The sequence below is a fragment of the Saimiri boliviensis genome, chromosome 5 (assembly GCF_048565385.1).
Source record: "Saimiri boliviensis isolate mSaiBol1 chromosome 5, mSaiBol1.pri, whole genome shotgun sequence".
Taxonomy (NCBI): domain Eukaryota; kingdom Metazoa; phylum Chordata; class Mammalia; order Primates; family Cebidae; genus Saimiri; species Saimiri boliviensis.
The window spans coordinates 106,398,842-106,425,818 of NC_133453.1; the positions used below are offsets into that span (position 1 = coordinate 106,398,842).

General features: G+C 44.6%; 1 protein-coding gene across 3 annotated transcripts in view; it reads left to right on the forward strand.

Moving 5' to 3' along the window:
- ARHGEF4 (Rho guanine nucleotide exchange factor 4) overlaps positions 1-26,977 on the forward strand; it is a 204,643-nt gene that overhangs the window by 123,080 nt on the left and 54,586 nt on the right. The window contains exon 1 of one of the 3 annotated variants that reach the window (XM_039479879.2): positions 728-1,356. The exons of the other annotated variants lie outside the window; for them this stretch is intronic. Coding sequence (XP_039335813.1) covers positions 945-1,356 — 412 coding nt within the window. The 5' untranslated portion in view covers positions 728-944. Of the gene's footprint in view, positions 1-727; positions 1,357-26,977 lie in introns of those variants that run through there. 3 annotated transcript variants of the gene reach the window in all.

The following is a 26,977-nucleotide window of genomic DNA, read 5'->3' on the forward strand; positions in this document are numbered from 1 at the left end:
GTCCCTCAACCCCCAAAGGAAGACCAAAGGAAGTGACTGGGAGGGGCAGATGAAATAGTAATGCCCTTCCCTATCCACAACTTCCTCACACATACACACACCGAAAAAATAACTGTTAAGTCCTGGCTCCTTGCTGTGTGCCCCGTGGCCCCCATCTTCGTGTCTGAACTCTTGCACTCTAAAATCCGGCCACTGAACTCTGCCACACGCTTTCTAAAATCATTTGGCATGGACTAGGACTCTACTTCACACGCCCCCTTATTCACCACCGGGTGCGCCCCGGGCGGGGCGCGCTCCTGCCTGTACTGTCTGGAGGGTCGCAGGCGCCGGGTGCGCGTGGCGGAGCCGAATCGAGGGGCGGGTCCCGGCCGAGCGCGCGCCCCGGGTCCGGCGCGCACGCCTGCCCGCCGAGTCTCTGCCCCGGACCGAGCGGGACCACCTGCTTGCGTCCTTGCCCTGGATGGCGTGGGCCGCGCCGCCAGCGGTGCGAGCTGTAATCCTTCCCGAAGAAAAGTGGGCGCCCGCCGGCCTTACTCACCACCGCGGCCGCGGCGAGCCTGGGCGTCGCCTCCTAAGGATGGCCCTGTCCTGACACTCGCGTGCGGACGCAGGTGGCGGCGGGCGCGGCCCTGCGGGCACTCAGGGCAACCCGGAGTCCCGCGCCCGCGCCCGCGCCCGCCGCCGCCGCTGCCGCTCCAGGCCTGCGTGCGCGCGTGCGTGAGCGCGTGCCGACCGGGCCCGCGACCCGCACCCGGGTGGCCGCCGCCGCTCAGTGCCCGCCGGGCGGCCGGGAGTGGGCCGCGAGCTGACGCGTCGCGCCCTGCCCGGAGGGCGCCTGGCCTGGCTCAGAGCCACGCGCCCCCCGAACCTGCCAAGGGTCCCCGCCGCCGCGGCCCCAGAGCCCGAGCGGGGGGGCTGGCAGAGAGCCTCCTTAACGGAGCCCCATGATGTCAGCCGGCCCAGAGCGGCGACCGCGCGGCGACGAGGATGGGGCCGAGGACGCCGCTCGGCCGCCCGCATGCCCCTCGCCCTCCGACGGCGACCCTGGCCCCGGCTCGCGCGCCCAGTCGCCCGGCAGCCCAGCGGCTGCCGCGCCGCCGCCCCCGGCCCAGCCTCCCCCGAGCCTGTGGCTGGAGCTCGGGCCCGCCTGCAAGCGGGCGCAGCAATGCCCCAGCGAGTCGAGCGGGCAGACGAGCGGCGACCTTGGCACTAGCAGCAGCAGCAGCGCCGGGCTGTCCCCGGGCTCCGACTCGGACAGCAGCGGCGTGGTGTGCGGCGGCCGCGGCGGCAGCGGGGGCATGCGCGGCGCCCTGTCCCGCTCCTGGAGCCTGGAGAGCCTGCGCTCGGCCACCGCCGGTAAGGGCGCCGCCGCCCCCGCGCCGCGCGCGCCCTCCGCGCCCGGGTCAGTGCCCTTGCGCCCCTCGTCCTTCCTGCCTTTCCTTCTCCTCCCTCACTTTCTGCCTGTCATTTCCTGCTCCTGGTCTCTTCCTTCCCATTGCTTCGCCCTGCTATTCCTTTTCTTTTTTTCTCGTTTCTTCCGATTCCCCCACCTGTCTGTCTGATCCACGTCTACCGGTGGGCCACCTGTTACAGCCGGGACCTTGTTGGCCCCCATACCAGGGCGCGTTGTCAACTGGGAAACTGAGTGATTAAGGTGAGACTAGAATTTGGTGCCCGATGTGCTGTGTTCCTTTCTCCAAACTGTTCTTGACCAGTTGCACATGTCTGGCTTTCCCTACCGCAGCTGCTAGCCTCTGTAAAGCCAGGAGGATGGAAGAGGGCCGCTGCTGGCCGAGGGCGGGACGGATTGCTCCACCTGGCTGTGAGTGCGCTTGGTCCTGACCCCAGAACTGTGGTTCCCAGCGGAGGGGGCTGGTCCTGGGCCCTCTGAACAAGAATGTGCTTTACGAACCTGGCATTGCTCTGGGACTCTGTGCTCCCTGTAGTGCTCCTGAATCTACCTGGAGGGCCGAATTCGGATTACTGGTTGAGAGGAAGATTTTGGCCTTAAATATTAATGGAGTAAGGAAGTCAAGAGTGGTTTTATGAATGGTGATCACCTACCCTTGGTTATTTAGTGACAGAATTCTTTTATTTCACTTCTCGCAAACACTCTCAAATATTGTAGCTTCTGCAGTGAGGTTTGTAAAGGGTGACAGTTGCTGCCTGGAAATGAGGGAGTTATACACCCACCATGCTTGTGCATGGAGCTGGAGATGCAGCCTGTGAAAGCTGCAGGGCCTCACATAGGTGTGGAATGAGACTCTGAGGCCAGGGTCAGAGCATCAAAGCCAGAGGAGCAGGGGGCCATACAGATGGCAGAATGTGGAGCGCAGGCCTTGTTGGGGAGGCACTGAGCGAGGCCGGCTCTGGCTGGGCTGAGAGCACCTTGAACGACAGGTTCAGCACTTTGTGGTCAGCGAGTATGGAAGAGGGAAGTGAAGGACATATAGACCTCTACATTAAGCACCCTGTGACTCATCTCCCTCTCCCAAAACAAACACATGAAACTCAAAAACGTGGAGTAATCCAGCGGTTGATTCTCCTCCAGCTGAGAGTTTTTCATTGTTCTGCAGCTCTGATTCCATCACATCCTGGTTCCCTGGAGACTGTCCTTTCCCTCCACTCTGAAGCTTAAATAGAACCCATTTTGGAAATGCCAAGCTAGATCATACCCTAAGTGGGTCCTGAAGGAAACTAGCGGAGGACCCCTGGCCCTTTCTTTACTCAGATGGCTTTCCTTCCTTTCGGGAGGCAAAACGGCTCAGGGAGGTGGCCTCAGTGCTCCCAGGGACACCTCCTCCTTTCTTCCTTCCATCCCAGGGTAAGTGCACCAGTGAGACAGATGGAAATGGCAGAGAGCCAAGTTTATTAGGCAGCCCTGAGATCCAGGGACTTCCCAGACCAACCTAGGGACACAGAGGCGGCCTGGACATTTTCAGAGATGATAACAATGTTTGCATGAAGATCTGGAAAGAGTGTGTGTGTGTGTGTGTGTGTGTGTGTGAGAGAGAGAGAGAGAGAGAGTGTGTGTGTGTGTGTGTGTTGTGTGTGTGTGTGTGTGTGTGTTGTTGGGGGTGCGCGGCGGGGAAGGAGGACAGGGTAAAAGCTGAGGCCCAGGAGTTTGCTCTTTGAGGGGCCCAGGGCTGCCCAGCAATGGCAGGGCACAGTTTAAAACAACATGATGTAGTCAGAGTTGATGTGAGACCCAGAAATGAATGTTGCACCCCTCACAGACACTGCACCACGGAGGGTGGGTTCTGGGTGTCTCTAGGTCCGTAGGCAGCATGCTGCGCCAAGAGTGCTGGTCAGTAACCAGCCACAGAGGCACTGAGGAAGACATTTAAAGTGACCTCTTCATCCTCTGTGTCCCCTCTTCCTGCTGTGTTTGGTAGGACCTGCGTAAGCAGTGATCAGCACTTGATGTGTAAAAAGACATTGCCACGTATGCCTTAGAGCCGTGTTAGTCTGAAGCCGTCTGTCCTTCTCAACTGGATTCCTAGACAGAATTAACCGTGGTGCCTAAGAGTCACGTCTCTTCTACAATGGCACTAGCTGTTTCCCTTCCCTGGGAGGAATTGAGGAAATAGGACCTCTTTGAATGTGTGGTTCAGGTGAGGAAATCTAGTTGGAAAAGGCTGGTAAGGGAGGAGAACTTGAAGGGAAGAGGAAAGGAAGGTTATCTTTTGAGTACTTTACATGCCAGGTACAATATTCCCTGCTAATCTGAATTTGAAATAGGCTCAGAGGTGCAGTACCTTATCCAGGGTGACCTGATGAGGCTGTGTCTGAGCAGAGCTTCGGTCTGGGTGGGTGTAGCACGATGGGGTCCTTTGCTAGGTTTTCAGCCGGTCTGTGCCAGCAAGGACGGGCAGCGTGGCAGTCTGGCTGGTGCGTTGGAATAGTCCTGGCTGCTCTCACACTCGCTGATGTTATTGTTTTCATTCAACAATCATGGCTTTTTCCTGGGTGCCAGCTTTCCTATTTGCAAAGCAAGGAAATTACAAGCAAAGATCTGACCTCTTTGCTAATCACCTCTCAAATGCCATGACTCTAGTTAGAGGTATTGATCTCGGGGGGGCTCCCCACTGAATCGGCCTTGGTTGCACATTGTATTTCTGTTTGACTAGTCTTAACAGCTGAGACAAAGCACACGTGTGTTTAACTGAACTGAGTTTCTCTCTTAAGGAAGATTTAGAGTTCCCAGTAAGGGATCCGCTTGATTATTGTGTGATTTTTGTGATGAGGCCTGTTGCTAAACATTTTTGGAATTCCCAGCAATGATCTGAAAAGTTAGTGGTTGGGACTGAGTGGCAGCTTCCTTGAAGGGCAGAGCAATAGACAGGGAATCCAGGCAGGACCTCTAGACTCGCCTTACTTTCAGAAGACTTCTTGACTCTTAAATGCTCTGTGTTGGCATTTGCACTGAAATACCGTTCATCTGGCTGTGGAGAGGACTTCCCTTTGAGGCAGAATCCGAATACGAAATGTAGCTGACGGGGTGGAATTTCTGCTGTCCTTCTTTCTGCCCTGCTGTTCTCATCTGCCCTCGGGCCCCCTGAGCCTCCAGCCCGTCAGCCGTGCTGTCACACTGCCGGCACTCAGCTGAGGCTTTCACAGTTTCTGTTCTGGATGTGTCATCCGACAAGCTTAATTCTCAGTTTGGGCTTCTGGGGCTGACAGTTTTCACTTTCACCTGCTTTTCCGTGGTCAGTGTTGTGGAATCTCTTCTTGGTGGAGAGGCTATGCTGCTTCCACCTTTCCCTGCAGGTCTCTGCGGCATGCATCCGGCCCAGGAGCGTCCACAGGCTACTCCTGTCCTGCAACCAGACATTTATTTCACACCTATTGTGTTCCAAGCACAGTGCTAGGCTCTAGAGGCGGTAGATGAATCATCACATTTCTTGCCCTTAAAGAAATCACAGCACAGGGAGACAGACGGTGACACCCCATTATGTGTGCTAAGCACTCTGACAGAAGCACACCCCGCAGGACGACGAATGGGGCCGCCCAAGCCACCCTCAGCTGTCACTTTGTTAGGATTCACAGAGCTCAGAAACATGGTTATACTAGAGGTTCTGATTTATTCCAGCGTAAGGACACAGACTGAAGTCAACAAAGGCAAAGGGTACTCAGAGCAGAGGCCAGGAGATACCAGGCACCAGCTTCCAGGTGTCCCCCCCGCCCCGTGGAATTCCATGCACAGTGCTTCATTCACTCTGCCTCAATATGTGACACCTGTGAAATATTGCCAATCAGAGAAGGTCCCCAAGCATTCATGTTCAGGGTTCTTACTGGGGGTCAGTTATATAGGCATGCAGCACCCACAAAACTGGCTGTAGTTACCCAATCTCCAGCTCCTCCAGAGGTCAGACTAATAACAGCATTGTTCAAGGCCCCCCCAATCATAAATCACATTGTTGGTGGAAATTATCTGGCATAGCCCAAGGCCCCAGATACACAAAGTCACTCTGATCAGTTAGGATATTCCTAGGGCTTAGAGGTGATCTCCTAGGAGCTGGGCAAGGGCCAGTTCTTCGTTTGGAATTTGTAGTGTTTGAGCATCCCCAAGCCTTTACTACATAGATGAGGAAGCTTAAAGTAGGAGCACCAGACCCAACCTATGAGGAGGGGCAGGCCAGGAAGGAAATGGTTTAGAGAAACCGTTCAGAAGGAGGTGCTCCCTGAGACCTAACACCTGCGAGTTAGTCTTGGTAAGCAACAGAGATTGGTAACAGCTTCTGAGAGAGAGGACTAACATAAATAAATGCAGAAGGAAGTAGGAAGGAAGGGAACCCGTGTTCCCTGAGCCCCTGTGCTAGGCACTGCATTGGGTGCTTTCAGTCTGCAGCAATTGCAAATGTATGAAACGAAGAACATTGCAAGAGATGAGGCTAGAGACGGGCCGGCTGCAGCTCCTTGCTAAGAAATAGGAAATATCGGCCAGGCGCAGTCACTCATGCCTGTAATCCCAGCACTGTGGGAGGCCGAGGTCAGAAGTCTGAGACCAGCCTGGCCAACATAGTGAAATCCCGTTGCTACTAAAAATACGAAAATCAGTCGGGTATGGTGGCATGCACCTGCAGTCCCACCTACTTGGGAGGCTGGGGCAGGAGAATCGTTTGAACCCGGGAGGAGGAGGTTGCAGTGAGCTGAGACTGTGCCATTGCACTTCAGCCTGGGTGACAGAGCAAGTCTCCATCTAAAAAAAAAAAAAGAAAGAAAGAAAACAAACTATCCATGATATTTGGAGCTGTGGAGAGGTTTTAAACAGAAAGCTTTTTTGGCCACTTTGCTTGCTTGCTGACCCCTCTTAGAGATGTTTCTCAACTTACAGTGGGATTACATGTGATAAACTCATAAGTTGAAAATATCCTAAGTAGAAAATGCATTTAGTACACCTAACCTACTGAACATCGTAGCTTAGCCCAGCCTACCTTAAACGTGCTCAGAACACTTACATTAACCTGCAGCTGGGAAAATCATCTGACACAAAGCTGATTTTACCATAAAGTGTTGACTATCACATGTAATACTGTACTAAAAGTGGAAGAACAGAATGGTTGTTTGGGTACTTGAAGTACAGTTTTTACTGACGCGTATCACTTTCGTGCCACAGTAAAGTCAAAAAATCTTATGTCAGACTACCGTTATGTCAGAGGCCATCTCTATTTACTTTTAAAGTTATGTACAGTAAAAGGCACACTTTTTGGTGTACAGTTCTTAGAGTTTGACAAATACAGGCAGGTAACTACCACCATAATAAAAACATAGAAGTTTTATCGCCCAGAACATGAGTGCAGCCCTTTGTGGTGCACTCCTTCCTTCCCCCACCTCCCATGCCTCACTGATCTAGACTCCATCCCTACAGATTTGCCTCTTCCATGATGCCATAGAAATGGAATCATATCATGTTGCCCTTTGACTCTGGCTTCTTTCACCTAATGTATTGTGTTTGAGATTCATCCTCATGTAGTTTCGTTTGCTCTTAGGTTTTTTTCCTCTTAGTTGCTAAATAGTATTTCAGCAAGTGGATGTACCACAATTTGTCTTCCATTCACTAGCTGAAGGATATTTAGGTTGTTCCTACTGTTAGGGTGTTACAAATAAAGCTGCTGTGAACATTAGCGTGTGAGTCTTCGTATGGATGTTGTTTTAATTTCGCTTGGTAAATACCTAGGAGTGCATGGCTGGGTTATATGGTAAGTGTGTGTTTGACTGTACAAGAAACTGCCAGCTCTTTCAAGGTGGGACAGGGTGATTCATGCCTGCAATCCCAGCACTTTGGGAGGTCGAGGTGGGTGGATCGTGGATCACCTCAGGTTGGGAGTTTGAGACCAGCCTGACCAACATGGAGAAACCCCATCTTTACTAAAAATACAAAATTAGCCGGGTGTGGTGGCACATGCCTGTAATCCCAGCTACCTGGGAGGCTGAGTGAGGCAGGAGAATTACTTGAAACCAGGAGGCAGAAGTGAGCCAAGATCATGCCATTGCACTCCAGCCTGGGCAACAAGAGCGAAACTCCGTCTAAAAAAAAAAAAGGAAAAGAAACTGTCAACTCTTTCTAAGTAGCTTTACCATTTTATGGTTCCTTTTGACCTGTATTCTCACCATTAGTATTGTCAGTATTGTTTGTTAAGCCATTCTAGGCTGGATGCAGTGGCTCACACCTGTAATCCCAGCACATGGGGAGGCCAAGGCAGGTGAATCACCTGAGGTTGGGAGTTCAAGGCCAGCCTGACCGACATGGTGAAATTCTGTCTCTACTAAAAATACAAAAAATAGCCGTGCATGGCTGATGCATGCCTGTAATCCCAGCCACTTGGCAGGCTGAGGCAGAATCGCTTAAACCCCGGTGGTAAAGGTTGCAGTGAGCCAGGATCACGCCATTGCACTTCAGCCTGGGCAACAAGAGCTAAACTCCATCTAAAAAAAAAAAAAAAGCCATCTGTTAGGTGTGTAATATCTCAGTTGGTTTTCATTTGCATTTTCCTAGCAACTCCTAATGTTGAGAATCTTTTCATGTAGGTGTTTGGCATACACATATCTTCTTTATTGAAGCATTCAGACCTGCATAATTTTATTGGGTTGTTTGTTTTCTTTTTGTTGTATTTGGAGAGTTCTTTATATATTCTGAGTGCAAGTAGTTTGTTAGATATGTGATTTGCAAATATTTGTTCTAGTCTGTGGCATGTATTTTACTCACTAACAGTGTCTTTTCCAGAACAAAAGTTTATAATGTTGATGGAATCCGATTTTTCATCTCTCTGTCTTATAAAACATACTTGTGGTGTTACATCTCAGAACTCTTTACCTAACAGAGGTCACAGAGAGTTTCTTTTATGTTTCCTTCTAGAAAGTTTTACAGTTTCATCTTTTCTACTTAGATCTATGATGTGTTTTGAGTTAATTTTTTAAGGTTCGAGATAAGGGTGAGGTTCATTTTTCTGCATATGCATACCCAATTTTGTAGCACCGTTCGTTTAAAAGACTATTTATTTCTACATTGATTGCCTTTGTACCTTTGTCAAAAACAACAATCTATATTTGTATGGGTCTATTACTATCTCTGTTCTGTTCCACACTGTAGCTTTAAATTAGTTTTGTGAGTATTCCAATTTTGTTCTTCTTTTTCAACGCTGTTTTAGTTATTCTTTTTTTTTTTTGCCTTTTCATATACATTTTAGAATCAACTTGTCAATATCTACAAAATATCCCCTTGAGTTTTGATATGGATTGTGCTGAATCTGTAGATCAATTTGGGAGGATTGACATATTAACAGTATGGCGTTAGTATATAAACATCATACATCTACATCTACGGCGAGGTGGCCACAGCAAGAGCTCCCCACCAGACTTCACTGCAGTGCCTATACATTTTGGTGGATTTCTCTCTTCTTGACATTTCCAGTATATTTTCAGGTTCCTGAGTCTGCCAGAAAGTGACTTTCCTTACTAAAATCTGTAAGGTTGGGAGCCCCATAAGCCAGGTACTAGGCCAATTTTTCCAACAGGCCTTTGTACACATTGGCTCCATAAAGCCAACTTTGCTTCCTAAATGTGTCTGGTTATATTTAATTAAGTGAAAATCATCCTCAAATAAGTCTTTCCAGGCAAGGCCTCAGGTTATATAACTAATGTTTCTAATAAATGTCCTGTTAACAAGGAAGACAGATTCTTACTGAACCTATGAAATAATTATATTTCTGTGAAAATATGAATACGCAATAAGAGTTTCCAAATTCTGGAGGGGTTGGGCAGGAGAAAAATGTATCACTTACAAATGTTTCATTTCAGTTTGTAAGAGCATAGTCTACTAAAGGCCTATTAGTGAGTTAAAGATAGCTTGAAAGAAAAGAAAAGGGGGATCCTTATATTCCAGAAAAGAGAACATTAAAATATCAACAGTGCTTCAGATAAGAGCCACGGTCATCTTCATGAGTTCATTTGGTTTTATGTAATTAATCCTTGCTGCACTCTCTCTTGGGTTTGCAGTCTCTTGAACCTGCATTCAGAACTAGAGTTCTGGAAATCCTGACTCAGTCTTCTGTTGTGGTCTCAAAGTTGTTGACATGACATCATTAGAAGCCTTCACCTAAGAGTTCCTGGCGGGGTCCTTTCCGAAGAAGAGACAGTCTTCTTTGTTGAAGAAACACTCAGACCAGTAGCTGAAGCTTCAGAGAAAAACAAAAACCTATCTGTAAGCTATCTGTGAAAGACTTAAAGTGGCTGTGGTTAATGTGTTACTGAAAATTTTCAAAAGTGAAACATCTGCTGAGAGCTCATACTGAGGATAGTGCAACTGACAAGGAAATGTGACTGTTTCTGCAATATGCAAAATAAGATCAAATCAATCAACAAATTTTAGACAGCAAAATTATATAATGATTAACCTTATTTTCAAAAAAGATAGTTAACATTACAACTAATTATGGAAATGGATGAACATTATCTTTAGTATCTTCAGATACAACATATTATAATCCTGACAAAATTACATCATGAATATACCAAGCATACAGTTGGAATATACAAAGATTATACCAAGAATATCTATAAGGAGATTCAGTAAGTCTAGAACAATCCCTAAACATCTGAATATTAATAAACCTCCACAGGTAAGTGATGTGAACCCCTGATGAAAACTGCTGGCCTACAAGAAGCTGGATTCAAATAAAAGAAGTAAAGTTGCCATCAAGTTAACATTTAACAAATAAGTGAGGCCAGATGAGGTGGCTCCTGCCTGTAATCTCAACACTTTGAGAGGCTGAGGCAGGCAGATCACTTAAGGCCAGGAGTTTGAGAGCAGCCTGGCCAACACAAAGTTTGTCTCTATTAAAAATACAAAAATTAGCTGGGCGTGGTGATGCATGCTTGTAATCCCAGCTACTCAGGAAGCTGAGGAAGGAGGATCACTTGAACCCACGAGGCAGAGGCTGCAGTGAGCCAAGATCGTGCCACTGCACTCCAGCCTGGGCGACAGAGCAGGACTCTGTCTCAAAACAGTAAATAAATAAATGAAGTAAATGAAATTATGACTACTAGCCCCATACTAGCACTTCTTCCAACTTACTCTTTCTTTGATACCAGGCAGAGCAGCACCAGGGCTCTGCTACGTGAAAACCCATCAGGGACAGTGAGCACTTTGGCATTTCTCCAGAAGCTTCCCACACAGCATAACATTTCCAAAATATTTACCATTTTACCTATGCATGTCCAACCCAGAGAAGGCTCAGCATCTCTTCTGATTTGACAGTTTTCCCCATTCAGCTCATCAGCAGTAACATAGCAAATATTACATATCAAAACCTAAATATTCCTAGCACTTGTTTTTTCTACAAGGTGAGAGAACAGATGATTTATGACTTTCCAAGTGCCTACTGGGAAATCTCAAAAGATAATTTTAGGTACACAAGTTATCATTTAGTATTTGATTTTGGAAAGGCAAAATATCAAAGTTGTCTGTCATCAAAAGTCATCTGATTTAAACACTGATTAAGATAGAATCTTTCTGGGTGCAATGGCTTGTGACTATAATACCAGCACTTTGAGAGGCTGAGTAGGGCACATCCCTTGATCACCCCGGGAAATGTGGCAAAACCTGTCTTTAAAAAAAAAGAAAAAGAAAAAGAAAAGAAAAGAAAGCCAGGTATGGTGGCTTACATCTGTAATCCCAGCAGTTTGGGAGTCCAAACCCGGTGGATCATGAGGTCAGGAGTTCAAAACCAGCCTGGCCAACATGGTGAAACCCCATCTCTGCTAAAAATACAAAATTAACGAGGCATGAAGGTGCGTGCCTGTAATCCCAGCTACTCAGGAGGCTGAGGCAGGAGAATTGCCTGAACCCAGGAGGTGGAAGTTGCAGTGAGCCGAGATTATGTCATTGCACTCCAGCCTAGGCAACAGAGTGAAACTCCATCTTAAAAATAAAAATTAAAAAATTAGCCAGGCATGATGGCACATACCTGTAGTCCCAGCTACTTGGGAGGTTGAGATGGGAGGATTGGTTGACCTAGGGAGGTTGAGACTACAGTGAGCTGAGATCCACACCCCAGCATTCCAGTCCGGGCAACAGAGTGAGATCCTGTCTGGGAAAAAAAAAGACAGAAACATGGGCTTCTAAGAACAATACATGGCTACTTATTTGACCAAAGTGACAATAATTTTTTCCTTGTCAACCTTGGCCTGCAGAACAATAAAATATTTTTAAATGAACATAACTGTAAAGAACCCTAGCTCTTTTTATTTTTTTTATTTTTTGAGACAGTGTCTGGCTCTGTCTGCCAGGCTGGAGTGCAATAGCATAATCTCGGCTCAATGCAACCTCCACACTTTTTTTTTTTTTTTTTTTTGAGACAGAGTCTGACTCTGTTGCCAGGCTGGAGTGCAGTGGTGTGATCTTGGCTCACTGCAACCCCACCTCCTGGATTTAAGTGATTCTCCTGCCTCAGCCTCCCAAGTAGCTGGGACTACAGGCACACACCACCAGGCCCAGCTAATTTTTTTATTTTTAGTAGAGACAGGGTTTCACCATGTTGACCAGAGTGGTCTCGATCTCTTGACCTCGTGATCCTCCTGCCTCAGCCTCCCATATTGCTGGGATTACAGGCCTGAGCCACCGCACCCAGCCAACCTCCATACTTTCTAGGTTGAAGCAATCCTCCCCCCTCAGCCTCTTGAGTAGCTAAGACTACAGGCGTGTGCCACCATGCCTAGCTATTTTTTTTTTTAATGGGGTTTTGCTATGTTGCTCAAGCTGATCTCAAGCTCCTAAGCTCAAGGAATCCACCCGCCTTGGCCTCCCAAAGTGTTGGGATTACAGGTGTGAACCACTGCACCTGGATACTTTTTTGAGTAAGAAACTTTTGTTTTCTGAAATAAGGGCATGACAAAGTTAACAGAAAACACAAGAATTGATTCTGATAATATACACAATCTCTGCCATCAAGGCAGATTACAGAGAAAGTGATAGATAACCTTCTACAGCCTCTTATTAAAAGCAGACCAATAACATAAGAATTATTTATTTTAATAGAGAATCCATTTTTGTGCGTAAATATAAAAGCTCTTTTTCCTTTTCGTTTTTTAAAAAAATAAGTTACTCAGTCTCAGGTGTAAAGCTCTTTTTTTAAGAGCAATGTCTATGGCCCCCGGGGATTGTCTTGGGTGCCTGGATGGATGGGCGTACTATCTGAGGGCTGCAGCCCAGGACAAATTGAATTTAGGTGGGAGGGATGCTGAATTAAGTTCTGGACATGTGGACAACTTGGACTTAGCAGAGGGGATCGCATCCTCTCCTTCTGAGTATCTAAGGAGCTAATTGTGTTAACCATTGTTTAATTTTCTGTATTTCCTGATGATTTGACATCCTGGGGCCTTCCTTACCCTGGAGACTGCCCCTCGGAGAGCTAGACAATTCTGTTTTTATTTTTATTTTTATTTTATTTTACTTTTAAAAAAAAAAGACAGGGTTTCACCTATTGGCTAGGCTGGTCTCGAACTCCTGACCTTGTGATCCACCTGCCTTGGCCTCCCAAAGTGCTGGGATTACAGGTGTGAGTCACCATGCCCAGCCGTGAGCTAGCCAATTCTTAGAGACTGCAAACACCCACCTGAGAGTGTGCTCTGCAAACCACCAGGCCACGGCCCATACCCTCAAAACCTCCTCTGCTGGGCTTTCACCTGCTGAGCCACTGAGCCCTGCCTCAGTCACCCCAGGCCCAGGCACCAGACAACTCAGTACAGCCCTCACTCCAGAGCCGGTAGAAATCGTTCAGACCAGGGAGTCTTACGCCCACCTGCCCCTTGCCTTGCCTTTCCCATGGAAGACACAGTAAATGCTTTTGCCCCCATTGCCCTGCTCCCTGCCTCCAGACCCACCTGTGCCACCCAGAAGAGTGCATGTTGCATGCCGTGCACCCGACTTCTGCAGAACTATAAGACATGTCTTCCTTGACAGCCATTTCCATGTCTCTGCCTTACTAAACGTGATTAAATCCCTGGCACATCTCTTAACACAAACTACCCTGGGAGTCATTTCTTGGTGTCCAGCCATGGCCCTGAGGCATCACTGTGCCATCACAGTGCTCTGCACAGTCAGAGGCAGACGACACTGCTGAGGGAGGCAGGCAAGGAAAAAGGGCGGGCACTGAGGAGGGTTCCACTCCATCCTCACTGCAGTTCTGTTTCATAGGTAAGAAAGATGGGGGCTCCCAGAGGCTAAATAACTGTCCCATGGGGGTCCGTCACAGGCTGGCTGCTGGAGTAGCCCAGGGTTGATCTCAGGTCTGTCCACATCCCGTGTGAACTCTGCGCGGACTGCCTCTAGTCTCTGTGAAACAAGTGAGGAAATGGACACATGGAGAGGTTGTGCAAGGTAGTGAGTGTGAAGGAGAAGCTCAGCCACATCCTGGAACATCCCAGGGTGTGTGGCCTGGGGCACTGGTCTTGAGGGGTAAGAGGGAAAAGGGATTCATCAGTTAAATACATTGGAGAGTATGGTAAGCATCTCCGAGCCTAGGACGTTCCTGTTTGCATCTAGAGCTCTCAAAACTCATTTGGCCCCAGAATCGTGTGTTTGAACACATCTCATACAGCTAGTTTTCTGCGGATCACACTTGGAAAGTGCTTCAGTTTTCTACTTGCACCTGCACGCAGACGCCGCACACCTTTCTTGAGCTCTGAGCTGTTTGAAAGGCCTCTGACGGCCTAACCATTCTCTCTTGAGAGAATGGTTAGGCCGGAGAGAATGGTTAGGCCGTCAGAGGCCTTTCAAACAGCCTTCTGAATTTCGGTCACTAAAGTCAGCCAATAACTGTGCCAGCTGGTGATTCACAGGGAGGGGACAGGGAAATAGGAAGGCAGGTATGAAAAGCCTCACTCCAGGAAGTTTCGGAAATAAATACAAGGCCTACAGGCTCAACTGAAAACTCTACATGTGTAGGAAGTGCTGGAGAAGGAAAAGGTGGGGTCTCAGACTGCGGGCAAGCACTGGCAGATGGCAGATGCTGGCTCCCGCAGAAGAGGTCCCATCAGAAAGCCAAGCACAGCCTCGCCTGCAGAGAGCCTGGAGGGAAGTGGTTCTGTGTGTGTGCTGTATGTGTGTTTGTGCGGTGTGTGTCTGGTGTGTGTGTTTGCATACTATGTGCGTTAGTGTGTGGTGTGCATAGTGTTTGTGGTATGTGTGGAGTGTTAGTATGTGTGGTGTGTGTTCATGATGTATGTGTGGTGTGTTAGTGTGCATGGTGTGTGTTTGTGGTATATTTTCTGTGTGTGGTATGTGTGTGGTGTGTTGGTGTATGGTGTGTGTTAGTGTGTGGTGTGTTCTGTGGTATCTGGTACTATGTGGTGTGTGTGTGGTGTTAGTGTGTGTGGTGTATGTTAGTATGTAGTGTGCTGTGCTTGTGTGTATTGTGTTTTGTGTTTGTGATGTGATGTGGGTGGTTTTGTGTGGTGTGTGTATGATTTGTATGTGGTGTGTACTGTACATGTGTAGTGTGTGGTGTGTGCTAGTGTGGTGTTAGTATGCATAGTGTGTTTGTGTTTGTAGTAGTGTGTTAGTGTATGGTGTGTGTGTAGCATATGGTGCCTATATTGCGTGTTGCATATGTTGTGTGTGTGGTGTGATGTGTAGTGTTTTTTGTGTATGGTGTGTGTTTGTGATGTTTTGTGTGTGATGTGTGTATATTGTTCATGTGTAGTGTTTATATTGTGTGTGTTCTGTGTGTATAGTGGTTGTGTGGTGTGTTGCATGTGTATGTCATGCACATGCGGTATATGTTGTGTGTATGTTGTGGGTTTTGTGTGTTGTATGTTATGTGTTGTATGTTGTACATGTGTGTTGTATGCATATGGTATGTCTTGTATGTATTGTGTATGTTGTCCATGTATGATGTGTTTGGGGTGTGTGTACTGTGTGCATTGTGCAAGCATGGTGTGTTTTTTGTCTCTTGTGCATGTGTGGTGTTTCACATGTATGTGTGTATATTGTGTTGTCTGTTCATGGTGAGTTTTGTGTGTGTCATGAATGTGTTACCAAAACACCAGGGCTTTGATCTAGGTTGTGCTGCTCACCACACAGAAAGCCAATCACTGAGACAACAAGTCTTGCCAAGAAAGAAGGCTTTAATCAGGTGCTGCAGCAGAGGAGATGGGAGCTCAGTCTCAAATCCATCTCCCTGACCAACTAAAACTAGGGCTCTATATAGCAGTGTGTGAGAAAACAGGAACTGGGGAGGACAAGGAGGCATCTAATGTGGTGATCTGGTGAGTTTCAGTCATTTGATACTTTCTGAAAGTTCTTTCCTGAGGAAGGAACTCATATAAATATGAGTTTAAAGCAGAAGGGTCCATTTCCATGTTTATCCAAAATCAACTGTCTGTGGGACTCTTGGGCTGGTTTCAATCCCCACTTTCTATTTATCAGTTCCTCAATGATGGGGAATCCAGTCATAGGCACCTCCATACCATGCCTGACCATGTAGCCACCCAGGAATTGAAGGTTAATCTAATATAGAGTTTTCTTCTTACATACAATATTTCTCTCTTTGGTCCACACTTCTGCCAAAGACAAATCACAGCAGGACCAACCTAGCTGCATAATAAGCTTCAGTACCATATTATTGGTCTGATTACTGTACACAGAGTGCAACAAGTATCTCTGTCCATATAGACCCTCCCAAATTGGCTTTGCTGGAACATCTCACAAGACCGTTTCAGTCAAAGCCCTGAGGGAAAAAAAAAAAAAAACAGTCCCTTCAATTGTGGCCCATTACAAAAGAAAATACATGGTTTTCATGCAAACAGACACATTGCCATGAATGAAGAATATTCACAAATAGTTTACAAATTCTCAAGAAACTAGGCAGAAAAATATGACTCAAATTCTGTTTACAAAAGTATACTCAATACACTTAAAATATATTTCAAGATTATAAATAGCTCCCCAAAAAAAGATTCTCCAGACTCTGAAAAACAAAAAGAATCAGCAATATTTCAAACAACAAAAGCCATAAAAAATTATTTCTGTCCACCAGTAGTTCAGTCCATGCAATCACCTGCCCTGCTTCATACTGGGTTAGCAATCTTTAGGAACACATCAATCTTTCAATTTGTGCAGTGGAAGTTCTCTCTCTAATTCAATGGTACAATCTCCAAAGTTATCAGAAACTTGCACTCAGGAGTCCTTTTCAAGAACTCCTTCAAAGAAGCAAGCCTTGGACTGTAGCTAACTATAAGCCACTTTTTTTGAGAAGGATTAGAGAAGCAAAACATAAATTGTGGATGACAAAAATCTTAAGAAGCCATAGCTAAATGATACAGCTGACAAGAAAACTGTGGCATACAACAATTTAACATGACAATAGTAATTTTTACTGATAACACATATTAAGGCATAGCAGAATTGTAGGAATCTCATATAATCCTAGAACACATGTTAGCAACACATCTCTATAAATATAACTAAAAGGAAGCTAAACACCACCTCAGATTTGACAATGCTTCCTGCATAATTCTAACATAACAAGCCAAATAAGCCCAACATGTCTCTCTTGAACTTCAGGGACCTAATATCCAAAAAGTTTACTTTGAGATCAAAAAGACTGAATTTAAAACTTGAAATTGGCCAGGCATTGTGGCTCATGCCTGTAATCCCAGCACTTTGAGAGGCTGGGCCGGGTGGATCACCTGAGGTCAGGAATTCAAGAGCCACCTGATCAACATGGTGAAAACTCATCTCCACTAAAATTACAAAAATTAGCCAGGTGTAGTGGTGGGCACCTGTAATCCCAGCTACTCAGGAGGTCAAGGCAGAAGAATCACTTGAATCCAGGAGGCAGAGGTTGCAGTGAGCCAAGATTGCACCACTGCACTGCAGCCTGCAAGACAAAGCAAGACTCTGTCTTAAAAAACAAACAAACAAACAAACTTGAAATTTTGCTGTTAGAAAATCCATCAGATTTCAAAGGTCTAAGACAGACATTCAGTATCACAAAATAGGATCACAAGTTTTTATAAAATAGTCATGCAGGTAGCAAAAATTATAATACCAAAACATTTACTCTTTGATAGAGAGGAAACTTACTTTCCCAAACAGTAAGACCTAATACTTATATCATTATCTGTAACATGTTACAAATTAAAACAATGTAATTGGTGTTCAGGAGTTACTGTGGCAATACTTCAAACCAGTGTATTAGTTAGGTTACTCATCACATATTTCTAATTGCTAGTATTCTAGTGACAGAACTGTGACCAAAAGCATAAAAATGTTATAAGCCTGGCTGGGCATGGTGGCTCATGCTTGTATTCCCAGCACTTTGGGATGATGAGGCAGGTGGATCACCTGAGCTCAAGAGTTCAAGACCAGCCTGGCCAACATGGTGAAACCCCATCTCTACTAAAAATACAAAAATTATGGGAGCATGGTGGCAGGTGTCTGTGGTCCTAGCTACTTGGGAGGCTGAGACAGGAGCATCACTTGAACTCAGGAGGTGGAAGTTGTGGTTAGCCAAGCTCACACCATCCAGCCTGGGTGACAGTGTGACCCTGTCTCAGAAAGAAAAAAAAAAAGTTGTAAGTCCTATGCCAAACTTACCAAAGTAAGACTAACTTTTTTCTCTATCATTAAAAAATGATAAATGCAAATATCACTATTGGAAATTTAGTATGAGAAATAATCTCCTTTCACTTAACTACTATAGAACAAAACAAGGAGAAAGTAAGAACAAGTACACAGCAGTTTCTTTCTTTTCAGCTATTTTGAAAACACATCATCACCCATTTCCAAGATTGGTTTCTAGATACAGTACTGACAACTGATTAGGCAACCTTCACACCTAAATCTGTAAACCAGTGCAGCACCTGCACATATGTTGTTTTCAGGTCCATACATGAAGGCCCATCAGTGATAAACAGCTGAGATCACAAATCACTAGGAAGTCTAACCTTTCTTTAAATTACTACTTAATCCAAGTGAATGTCACTTTAAATTAGTTTGAGAGAAATTCTAATCAATATAATTTCCTTAAGGATAAGGCAAGTCTTTCCTGAATATGAAAACTAGATACCCATATCACAGTTTTTCTTCGCCACCCAAAGGAAAAGATCTGAAACCAACTCAAATTGTTGATTCAACTGAATTACCTTGGATATAAACATCATTTAAACATTTCTGTTCTCACCTACTTTTTCCAAATAAAATACATAATATACTATTCCTGTTTAGAAGTTAAAGTTTTTATTATTTCCTTTTTTTATGGCTGGGAACCTTAAAACTCTCATAGTTCTCTAGATCATTAGAGGCAAGCAAAACCAACCAAATTTCAAATGGCTGCTGTGCCCCATCAATTCCTGAAGGCCAAATAAAGATAGCCTAGGAATTTCAGATAAATAGAACAAATAATGACTTGCTAGAAATGCTTAGGAAATAAAACAATTATACACAGAACCAAATAAATGCCTTCTACTGGAAACTAAAAAATATCAGTTTTATATCTTTGCATACACAAGCAAAACCCAAAGGAAAGCAAGCAGCAAACAATGAAAATTAGAAGCAAAAACAAATAAAGAAGAAACTTACCCCATCCTTTCCCCCACCCAGTTACCCTGGAGGCTATAGTGTTACCCAGAGCCCAGAAAACCCCACATAATGAATATTTTATTCCTGATACACAATTCAGTATCCTTAAGTACACCAGTATTACCATATATCCTGTGCAATCGAGAAATTCACTCTAGGCACGTGACCAGTAAGTAATCTAGTGCCAACACTATCCATGCAAAATGACAAACATAGTGTGAAGCAATGCAAACGCGTACACTAAATCCTACATCATTCTTAACTACAGTTAAAAAAAAGAATTGCCAAACTGCCAATGCATTTCTTTATAATATTGCTCATTTTATTTTAATCAGGACTAAGAATATTAACTATGAAAATGTTAATTAGCCAAATTTCTTCAATTATCTATCAGATTTTAAAGAATACTTTATTATCTAAACTTTTTCAACTTTCTGGGGTTTTTTCTGTATGTGCATGAAGATAGATACATGGAGAAACAGGAAAAAATTGCATGTGACTTACACAGACCATCCATGACATGCCTGGACTTTTTGTTCAGTCCGAGATTTTTTCTTTTGCTCCTCCTTTCGTCTCCTCCTCCTGCCCACCTCCTTGTTCTCCTCCTCCTCCTCTTTTCTTTCTTCTTTTCTTTCTTACCATTTTACTCTAGGCCAAAAGAGTTTACCATTCAAGATTCCTTCTCATACAAAATTATCTTTTCTTTATAACCTTCCTTACCAAAAATGCATCTTCATATGCATAACTTTCTTCACATCTCTCTCCCTTACTTATTGATTCCTTCTACCTTGTTTCACAAATAAACTTTTGGAATCCGTAATTTAAACTAACTTTTAGATAACTTCTAAATTAGGCAAAATTACTATTTTTCTAATAGTACATTTTTTGGCACATTTATATACAAAATTAGATATTAACTATAATTCTTATCCTTAGTAACCTTACGTTTTAGTGAAACCCTAAAAGAAATCCTGAACTATCAGATATGAGCATTTTATACAGTTAAGAACAATTCCACACTTTTTGGAAACATATTTCTCCATCTCACAACCCTTTCTTAATTGAAAGTGACCCACATATCTAATGAGCATCAAAAATAATTTTCAGATTTTAAATTACACAAAAAGCTTATATAAAACATTTATCCCATTTACATGTACTCAATTTCTTTCATTTTTAGCAGTTTATCTAGATGACTTTTGAAAACTGACATATTAGACACAATAATTTAAAGTTAGTTATTTCTGTTAACCATTTTATAACCTGTGAATATCGGGCATTCACTGAAATAAGAACCTTAAAGTTAACTACATGGGCATTGTTACTAATAACTCAGAAGATTCAGCTGTTTTCATTAAACCAATAACAGTCTTATCAAAAAATTTGCATGAAGATCATTTTATTTTGGCTGGGTTTATAGTTTTATAACCTTCTCTGCCAAATCCTGACATCTCAAAATATCTACAAGAGACAAATATAAAATCCAGACAATTCTGAGGACATTTCTATTTTTATTTTAATAACAATTTTAAAGCAAGCTAGTAGATTTACTTAAGTCACATGAACTTGAAAACTGCTTGGACTTATTTACTTAATCAATGAGTACTGTTTTATTTATAAGCCAATTTGGTATATACAAGATATAACAGTAAGTGTACATACAAATATGCACATATAGACATGTATACCTACACAAACAAAGATCCAGTAGCTTTTACCTTGGAACTCCAGCCATGAGATAGCAATATCAGTTTTACATGGTTACACTTTGTTTGTCCCAGTAAGTAATCCAGTGAAGGCTGTGAACCAAAATTCTGGGTAGTTTCCATGGCAGTTTGATTTTTAAAGGCCAAACCTCCCCATACTCCAAAGAACACTGTGGCCAAACAGCACAAAAGGAGAGCACCACATACTAACTAGACTCAGCCCTGCTTAAAACAGCAGCACAGAAACCAGGATACATGCAACACCATCCCATTTTCCCATTTAACAGCAAACTCCAGATTCCAAACAGTATTGTAGCCAAACAGTATTGTAGAAGAATATCAAGTTTACCAAATTCTAATTTCCCATGACGGTATCAAACACAAACAATCACTAGGATACAATCCAATTGCTGCTGCAAAAACAGGCCCCAACTGTCCAAACTGAAACAGTCACAGTGCTTCCTTTCTGCATCGTTAGGCTTGGTCAACTGCAAACAAAAATTCCTTAAGAATTTCCTAAATTGAGAGAAGCTGATCCTGCTGTCTGGTACGCACAAAAGACACTCACTTGCCCAAACACCACACAATTACAAATAAGTGTCCAAGAATATCCATACTGAAACAGGGTGCCTTCCTTTCAATCAGTTGGGCTTATTCAGCCTGCAAATAGAAATTCCTTTAAAATTTTCCCAAACTGAGAGGGGCAGATCCTGCTGTCTGGACCCACAAAGGACGTGCAGCTCTTTGGATATAGATGCCAAACTTTAAAGGCAGTCCTTCCAAGGCAATCAGGAACACAGTTGGGGCCAGCTGCAGCAGGGCCAGAGAGAGATGGAAACTCACTTCTAGCCAAAATTGGGCAGGTGCCTTAAGAGGGTTTCTGGGACTCCAGGCCCAGGGCAGCAGAGCCACAAACAACATGTTCCTGGTCAGGGAACCAAAATCTGTTACCAAAATACCAAGGGTGTTGTCTAGGTTCTGCTGCTAACCACACAGAAAGCCAATCACTGAGACAAGCAATGCCATGGAAGAAGGCTTCAATCAGGTGCTGTAGCCAAGGAGATGGGAGCTCAGTCTCAAATCCATCCTCCTACAAAAGAATATGAAGGGATTATACAACAGGGAAGAAATGCAACAGTGTGCAGGACACCAGGAACTAAGGAGGGGCAAAGAGGCATCTGGTGTGGTGATCTGGTGAGTTTCAGTTCTTCGATACTTCCTGAAAGCCCTTTCCTGAGGAAGGAACTCACATCAAACAAATATGTTTTAAGCTTTAACAGCAGAAGGGTCCATTTCTATGTTTATCCAAAAACAACTGTCTGTGGGACTATTGGGTGGGTTTCAAGTGTGTTGTATGTGTGATGTGTGTTGCACATGTATGATGCATGTTATGCATGCATGATGTGTGTTTTGCAGTGTGTGTGTTATATATGTTGTGTGTGTTGTGCATGTTGTGTGCATTGTGTGTGCATGATGTGCATGCATGGGATGTGTTGTATGTGTATGTTGAGTGTTGTGCATGTATGGTGTGTACTGAATGTGTATGTTATATGTGTGGTATGTGTTGAGCATATATGATGTGTGTGTTGTGTGTGCATGTTTTGTGCGTTGTGTATGTTGTATGTGTGCTTTGTGTTGTATATAGGCTACGTATGTAGCATGCATGATGTGTTTTTGTGGTGGTGTGTTTTGTGTCTGTGTGTTATGTGTGCATAGTACGTGTTGTGTGTATATTCTGTTTGTGTGTATGTTGTGTATGCTGTGCGTGCAGCATGTGTATACATTGGGTGTGTTGCATGTATGTGTTGTGTATGGTTTCACAGCCTCTCTCTGCATCAGTGTGCCTCTTTGAGGGCTCTGGCTGGGCTGGGCAGCCCAGGGCCCCAGGTTGCATGTGGCAGTGTGTTCATATGGAGAGGCCTAGTGTATGGACTATGGGAGGATCCTGGCTGTCCTGGCCTGGAGGCACAGGCTGAATCCCCACTGAGCCAGACAGACATTCTGGGAGGCCTCCCTGTGGAGCTGCTAGTCTGGTTAAAAAGATTCTATTTATATATGTGCAGCAGAGGACACAGATTGCTAGAAAGCAGCTCAGAGGGCGCTGGGGCCTTCAGTAAGGGAGAGGCTCTGTGCTGGCAGGTGGAAAGGGGTCTGCAACACCTGGGTGAGAGTGCAGCTGTTCTGTACACAGGAGGCCATGAGGGGCAACCAGGTCGACCACCAGATGGGTCTTGGGACCCCCACCAGCAGCAACGTGCGCCCAGCAGGAAAAACGAAGAGTCACCCTAAGCAAACAGGATTTTGAAGGAGCTAGATGTGAGACACAGAAATAATGATTTTGGGGAAATAAGTCGCTTCATAATTGTCTACAAGTCCCTGCTCTCCCAATAGCTCCCTTTCTCTGGCTGCCTCCTTTCTCCTGCTTTTGGCAGGGCGTTAGCAGGCTCTGAAGCCGCCTAGGCCCGCAGGAGGGCCTTGGGTCACACGGTCCCAGGTGGTTCTTACCAGGGAGGTGAAGGTGGAAGGAGCACAATCTTGCCCTGAAAAGCTGAAGGGAATTGAGAATCCTTAAACCCGTTACCCAGCAAGCTGACGCTGGCTTTCCTGTGCTTCACACATGGTCCTCCAGCAGCCTCCTGGGTGCTGGGGAGCACAGCCATGCTGGACCCCTATAGTGTGGAGGAGCCACTGCAGATACAGGTGTTACCTGCTGCAGGGTCAGGGAGCAGAGCTGTGGGCAGCACTGTACCACCTGGCACCACACATCTGAGCGGGTCATGGGGAGCTGGCTCTGGGAAAGGGGAAGACTGCGCTGCCTTTCCAGGTTCCAGAAGGACTTCCCAAGGGCTGGAGGCAGTGGCGGATTTTGCTCACCTTTCTCTCTGGGGTCCTGGGTGAGAGCCTGCAAGCCCCAGCAGTGGGCACTGTGAGCTAGGCCAAGGCCAGGGCGGCTGTGGGATTGTCACGGAAAAAGCAAGAGTGTGAATGTAGTGAGAGAAATGGATGAATACTCCAAGCATCAGATCTGATCTTTGAATTTATTTTAAGAGAAGTCTTGGGAGCTGTTGGAGTACTGTAAGGAAAGCTTGGCTTGGGAGCCACACAGACGCTGGGCTTGGACCCCAGCTGCACCACTCACTGTGACAGACTGACAGGTGACCTAATTCTCTGCGGCAGTCTTCTCATGTGTAAAATCAGGATGATAACATGATTCTGGGGGCGTTCATGAGGATTAAAGGAAGTCATGCACCTAATTTACTGCCTGGCACACAGACAGTAGACGCTCAATACATTTATGGATACAATGAATGACTGGCAGAGAAACAGGTCAGATGCGTCTGCTGTGAACAGGTGGTTCTGTCTGTGCCCAGTGAGCACCCTGGGAGCCTGGCAGTCCCCCCCTCCGCAGCCATGAACCCAGGGTCACAGGAGCCACCCCAGGTGGGAAGCTCTCTGCCAGCCTTGGAAGTCCAGACTCACAGCTCCAAGCCACGTGTGAGCAGGAGGGCTGCGTGCCAGAAAGTGTCTCCCTCAGTGGGCTGGAGATTGGATCCCCTACGAAGTGGTGATGTGTGGGCACTAAGAAAGGAGCTTGGCTCTGTTTCAGAGACATATAAAATTCACTTTTATTCTTTTTTTATTATTACCAAAGTAATGTATGCTCATTATAGAAATTTTACCAAAAAATCATTCAAAATCTCCAATCCAGCAACAATTGCTGTGAACATTTTGCTGTGTACTGGCCAGCTTTGGTTCTGTGGATAAGCTTCTCTTATTAATGAAGTAGAGCTCATAGTATACGTTGTGTTTCATGACCTGTTTCCCCCACACTTAATAATACATTGTGGGATTCGCTGGATGTCACTAATATTTCTCAACAGTATTATTTTCATGGCTACATGTTAGTCCATCATACGGATATGTCATATTATTTGTAATCAATATAGTCTGTTGTTGACCATCTAGGTTGTTTTTAGTCTTTTAGTATTTTAAGCCACATTGTAAAGAGTATTCTTCTACACATATCTTTGTGTGTGTCTGTGTATATATATACGTGTGTGTATGTGTATCTATGTATATATACATACATATGTGTGTATAGATAAGCATATATATATATATATATATATATATATATAGAGAGAGAGAGAGAGAGAGAGAGAGAGAGAGAGAGAGAGATTCCATAATTGTTTTCTGAAGACAAACTTCTAGAAGTGGGTTTGGTGCATCAAAGTGTATATAAATTTGAAGGTTTCTGATATAAATTTGAATGAGATTTCAACTATAATTTTTTTAACCTTGTGTTTTGAATCCCTAAAACAGGATTATCTTCTATTTTCAATCATTTATTTCAGCTTGTATGTTTATGTTAAGAAAATATACAGTATCATAAATAACATACCTTATAAAATAATAGAAGCATTTTATATTTTTAGCATTGTACGTTGTTACTATGATTTTGAAAAGAAGAGAGAACAAGTGTCGAAACTGAGTAGGAAGAGATTACCCATCACGTCTCTTCCCAGTTAAATCAATTCATAACATTTTAGCATACTGTATTTCCTTCCAGATTTTTGTTTTCTGTGCATTTAGTCATAGCTGGGATCACCCTGTAGCCTCTCTTGGTGCTTCTGCTGGTGTGGCTTGTGTGTGGGGTGAAGTGCTAGGCTTGTCTCTGTCAACTTAATGACAGAGACATAAAATTGTTTGTGTTTGACCCTCCTCATGTCTGACATCGCATTAGCACTGGCCTGAGCACTGAGCAGATATGCTTTGGCAGGATTTGAGAGTCAAGAAAAGCAAAGGAATAACCAGGATTGTGGCCACTGGGTAAGCAACTAGGGACACGTAGCTAAGACACCACGGTCACTGGAGACAGCATCACACTTCCAGGTGCAACTCACCTTGCTGCTTCTCAGAGGCCAGAAGAAGACAGCTCCCATAAACAGACCGTGTCCCCACTCAGCCGGCACTCACTGCCTGGATGGCATGTCTTTGCTCACACACTCTCACAGCATCCCCACCAGGAGCTTCCCGACCTCTACTCTGTGTTGTGATCTGTACAGACTTGCAGCTTTGGACACTAGAGTTGTTTGGGAGCTGGATTTGGGCTTCAGATGGGCTCTCAAAGTTTGGCAGATTCAGTAAAAATTTTTATACATAAAATGAACTGATATCATGTGAACACAGCTCAACCTTCACGGAGAGAATTGCTCATTCTGAAAGAGAAATGTTCTGAATAGCCAAGGACTAAACAGTCAAATGGTTTGATATTTTTGTATCTTCATCCTAAAGTCTCTCAATCTATTTTCCCCTTTATTTGGTTTAATCCAGAGACATTGACTTAATTTTTTTCTTTGCTGATTAAATATCAGCAGACGCTGAAGGAGGTTTTGCAATGGGGTAGACATAATGTAGGGTGGAAAGTCAGACCCACCTGGGGTCAGGCCCCACTCCAGCCCTGGGGAACTGTGTGAACCAGGGCAGGTTATCTAATCTGCAGCCTGAATTTTCTCATCTCCAAAACGAGACTGATGATACTCTGTGAACGGAAATATTGAATGGACAGCTCCTAGTCCAGTATTTGGCACACAGTAAATGCTTAATCCATGCTTAATCTTTCTCCACCTTCCTCTAAGGACCATCACTGATGGTTACGATGTAAGGCTGAGGTCAGCATTCTAAGTATCAAGAGCTGTGGTCAGGAGCTGTAATAGGAAAGGTACAGGAAATTAGCCCATTTAAGTAATGATCTCTGGATAGTAACTAAAGTTTTCGAACAAATATTTAAGTTTTACTATTTTACTTTTTTAATGAAAATAGACAGTGTACAGAATCTAAGCTTCTTTCTGCTTAACTCAATTTCATTTCTCTCTCTGTAGCTGAGGGGAATATATAAACAGTTGAAGAGATGTGTTAAAGCATTTGTTCATAGAAGTGTTTTGGGTACTGGTGAAAAAGAAAAAAGAATTGAAAAGTTCACCAGTCTACACTTAACAGAACAAGATTCTATGGTTTGTCTGTTAAAATAGAGGTTTTATTTTTTATTATTAGTTTCTTGGTGAATTTTAGAGCTCTAGAAGGTGCAGTTCAGCTAGCATTGTGTGCACTGGGAAAGATTAAATTACAGCTTCCAGTTCCGCCAGATGGTGAGCTAAGATGACTTTAAAAACTCTCCTGCTATAAA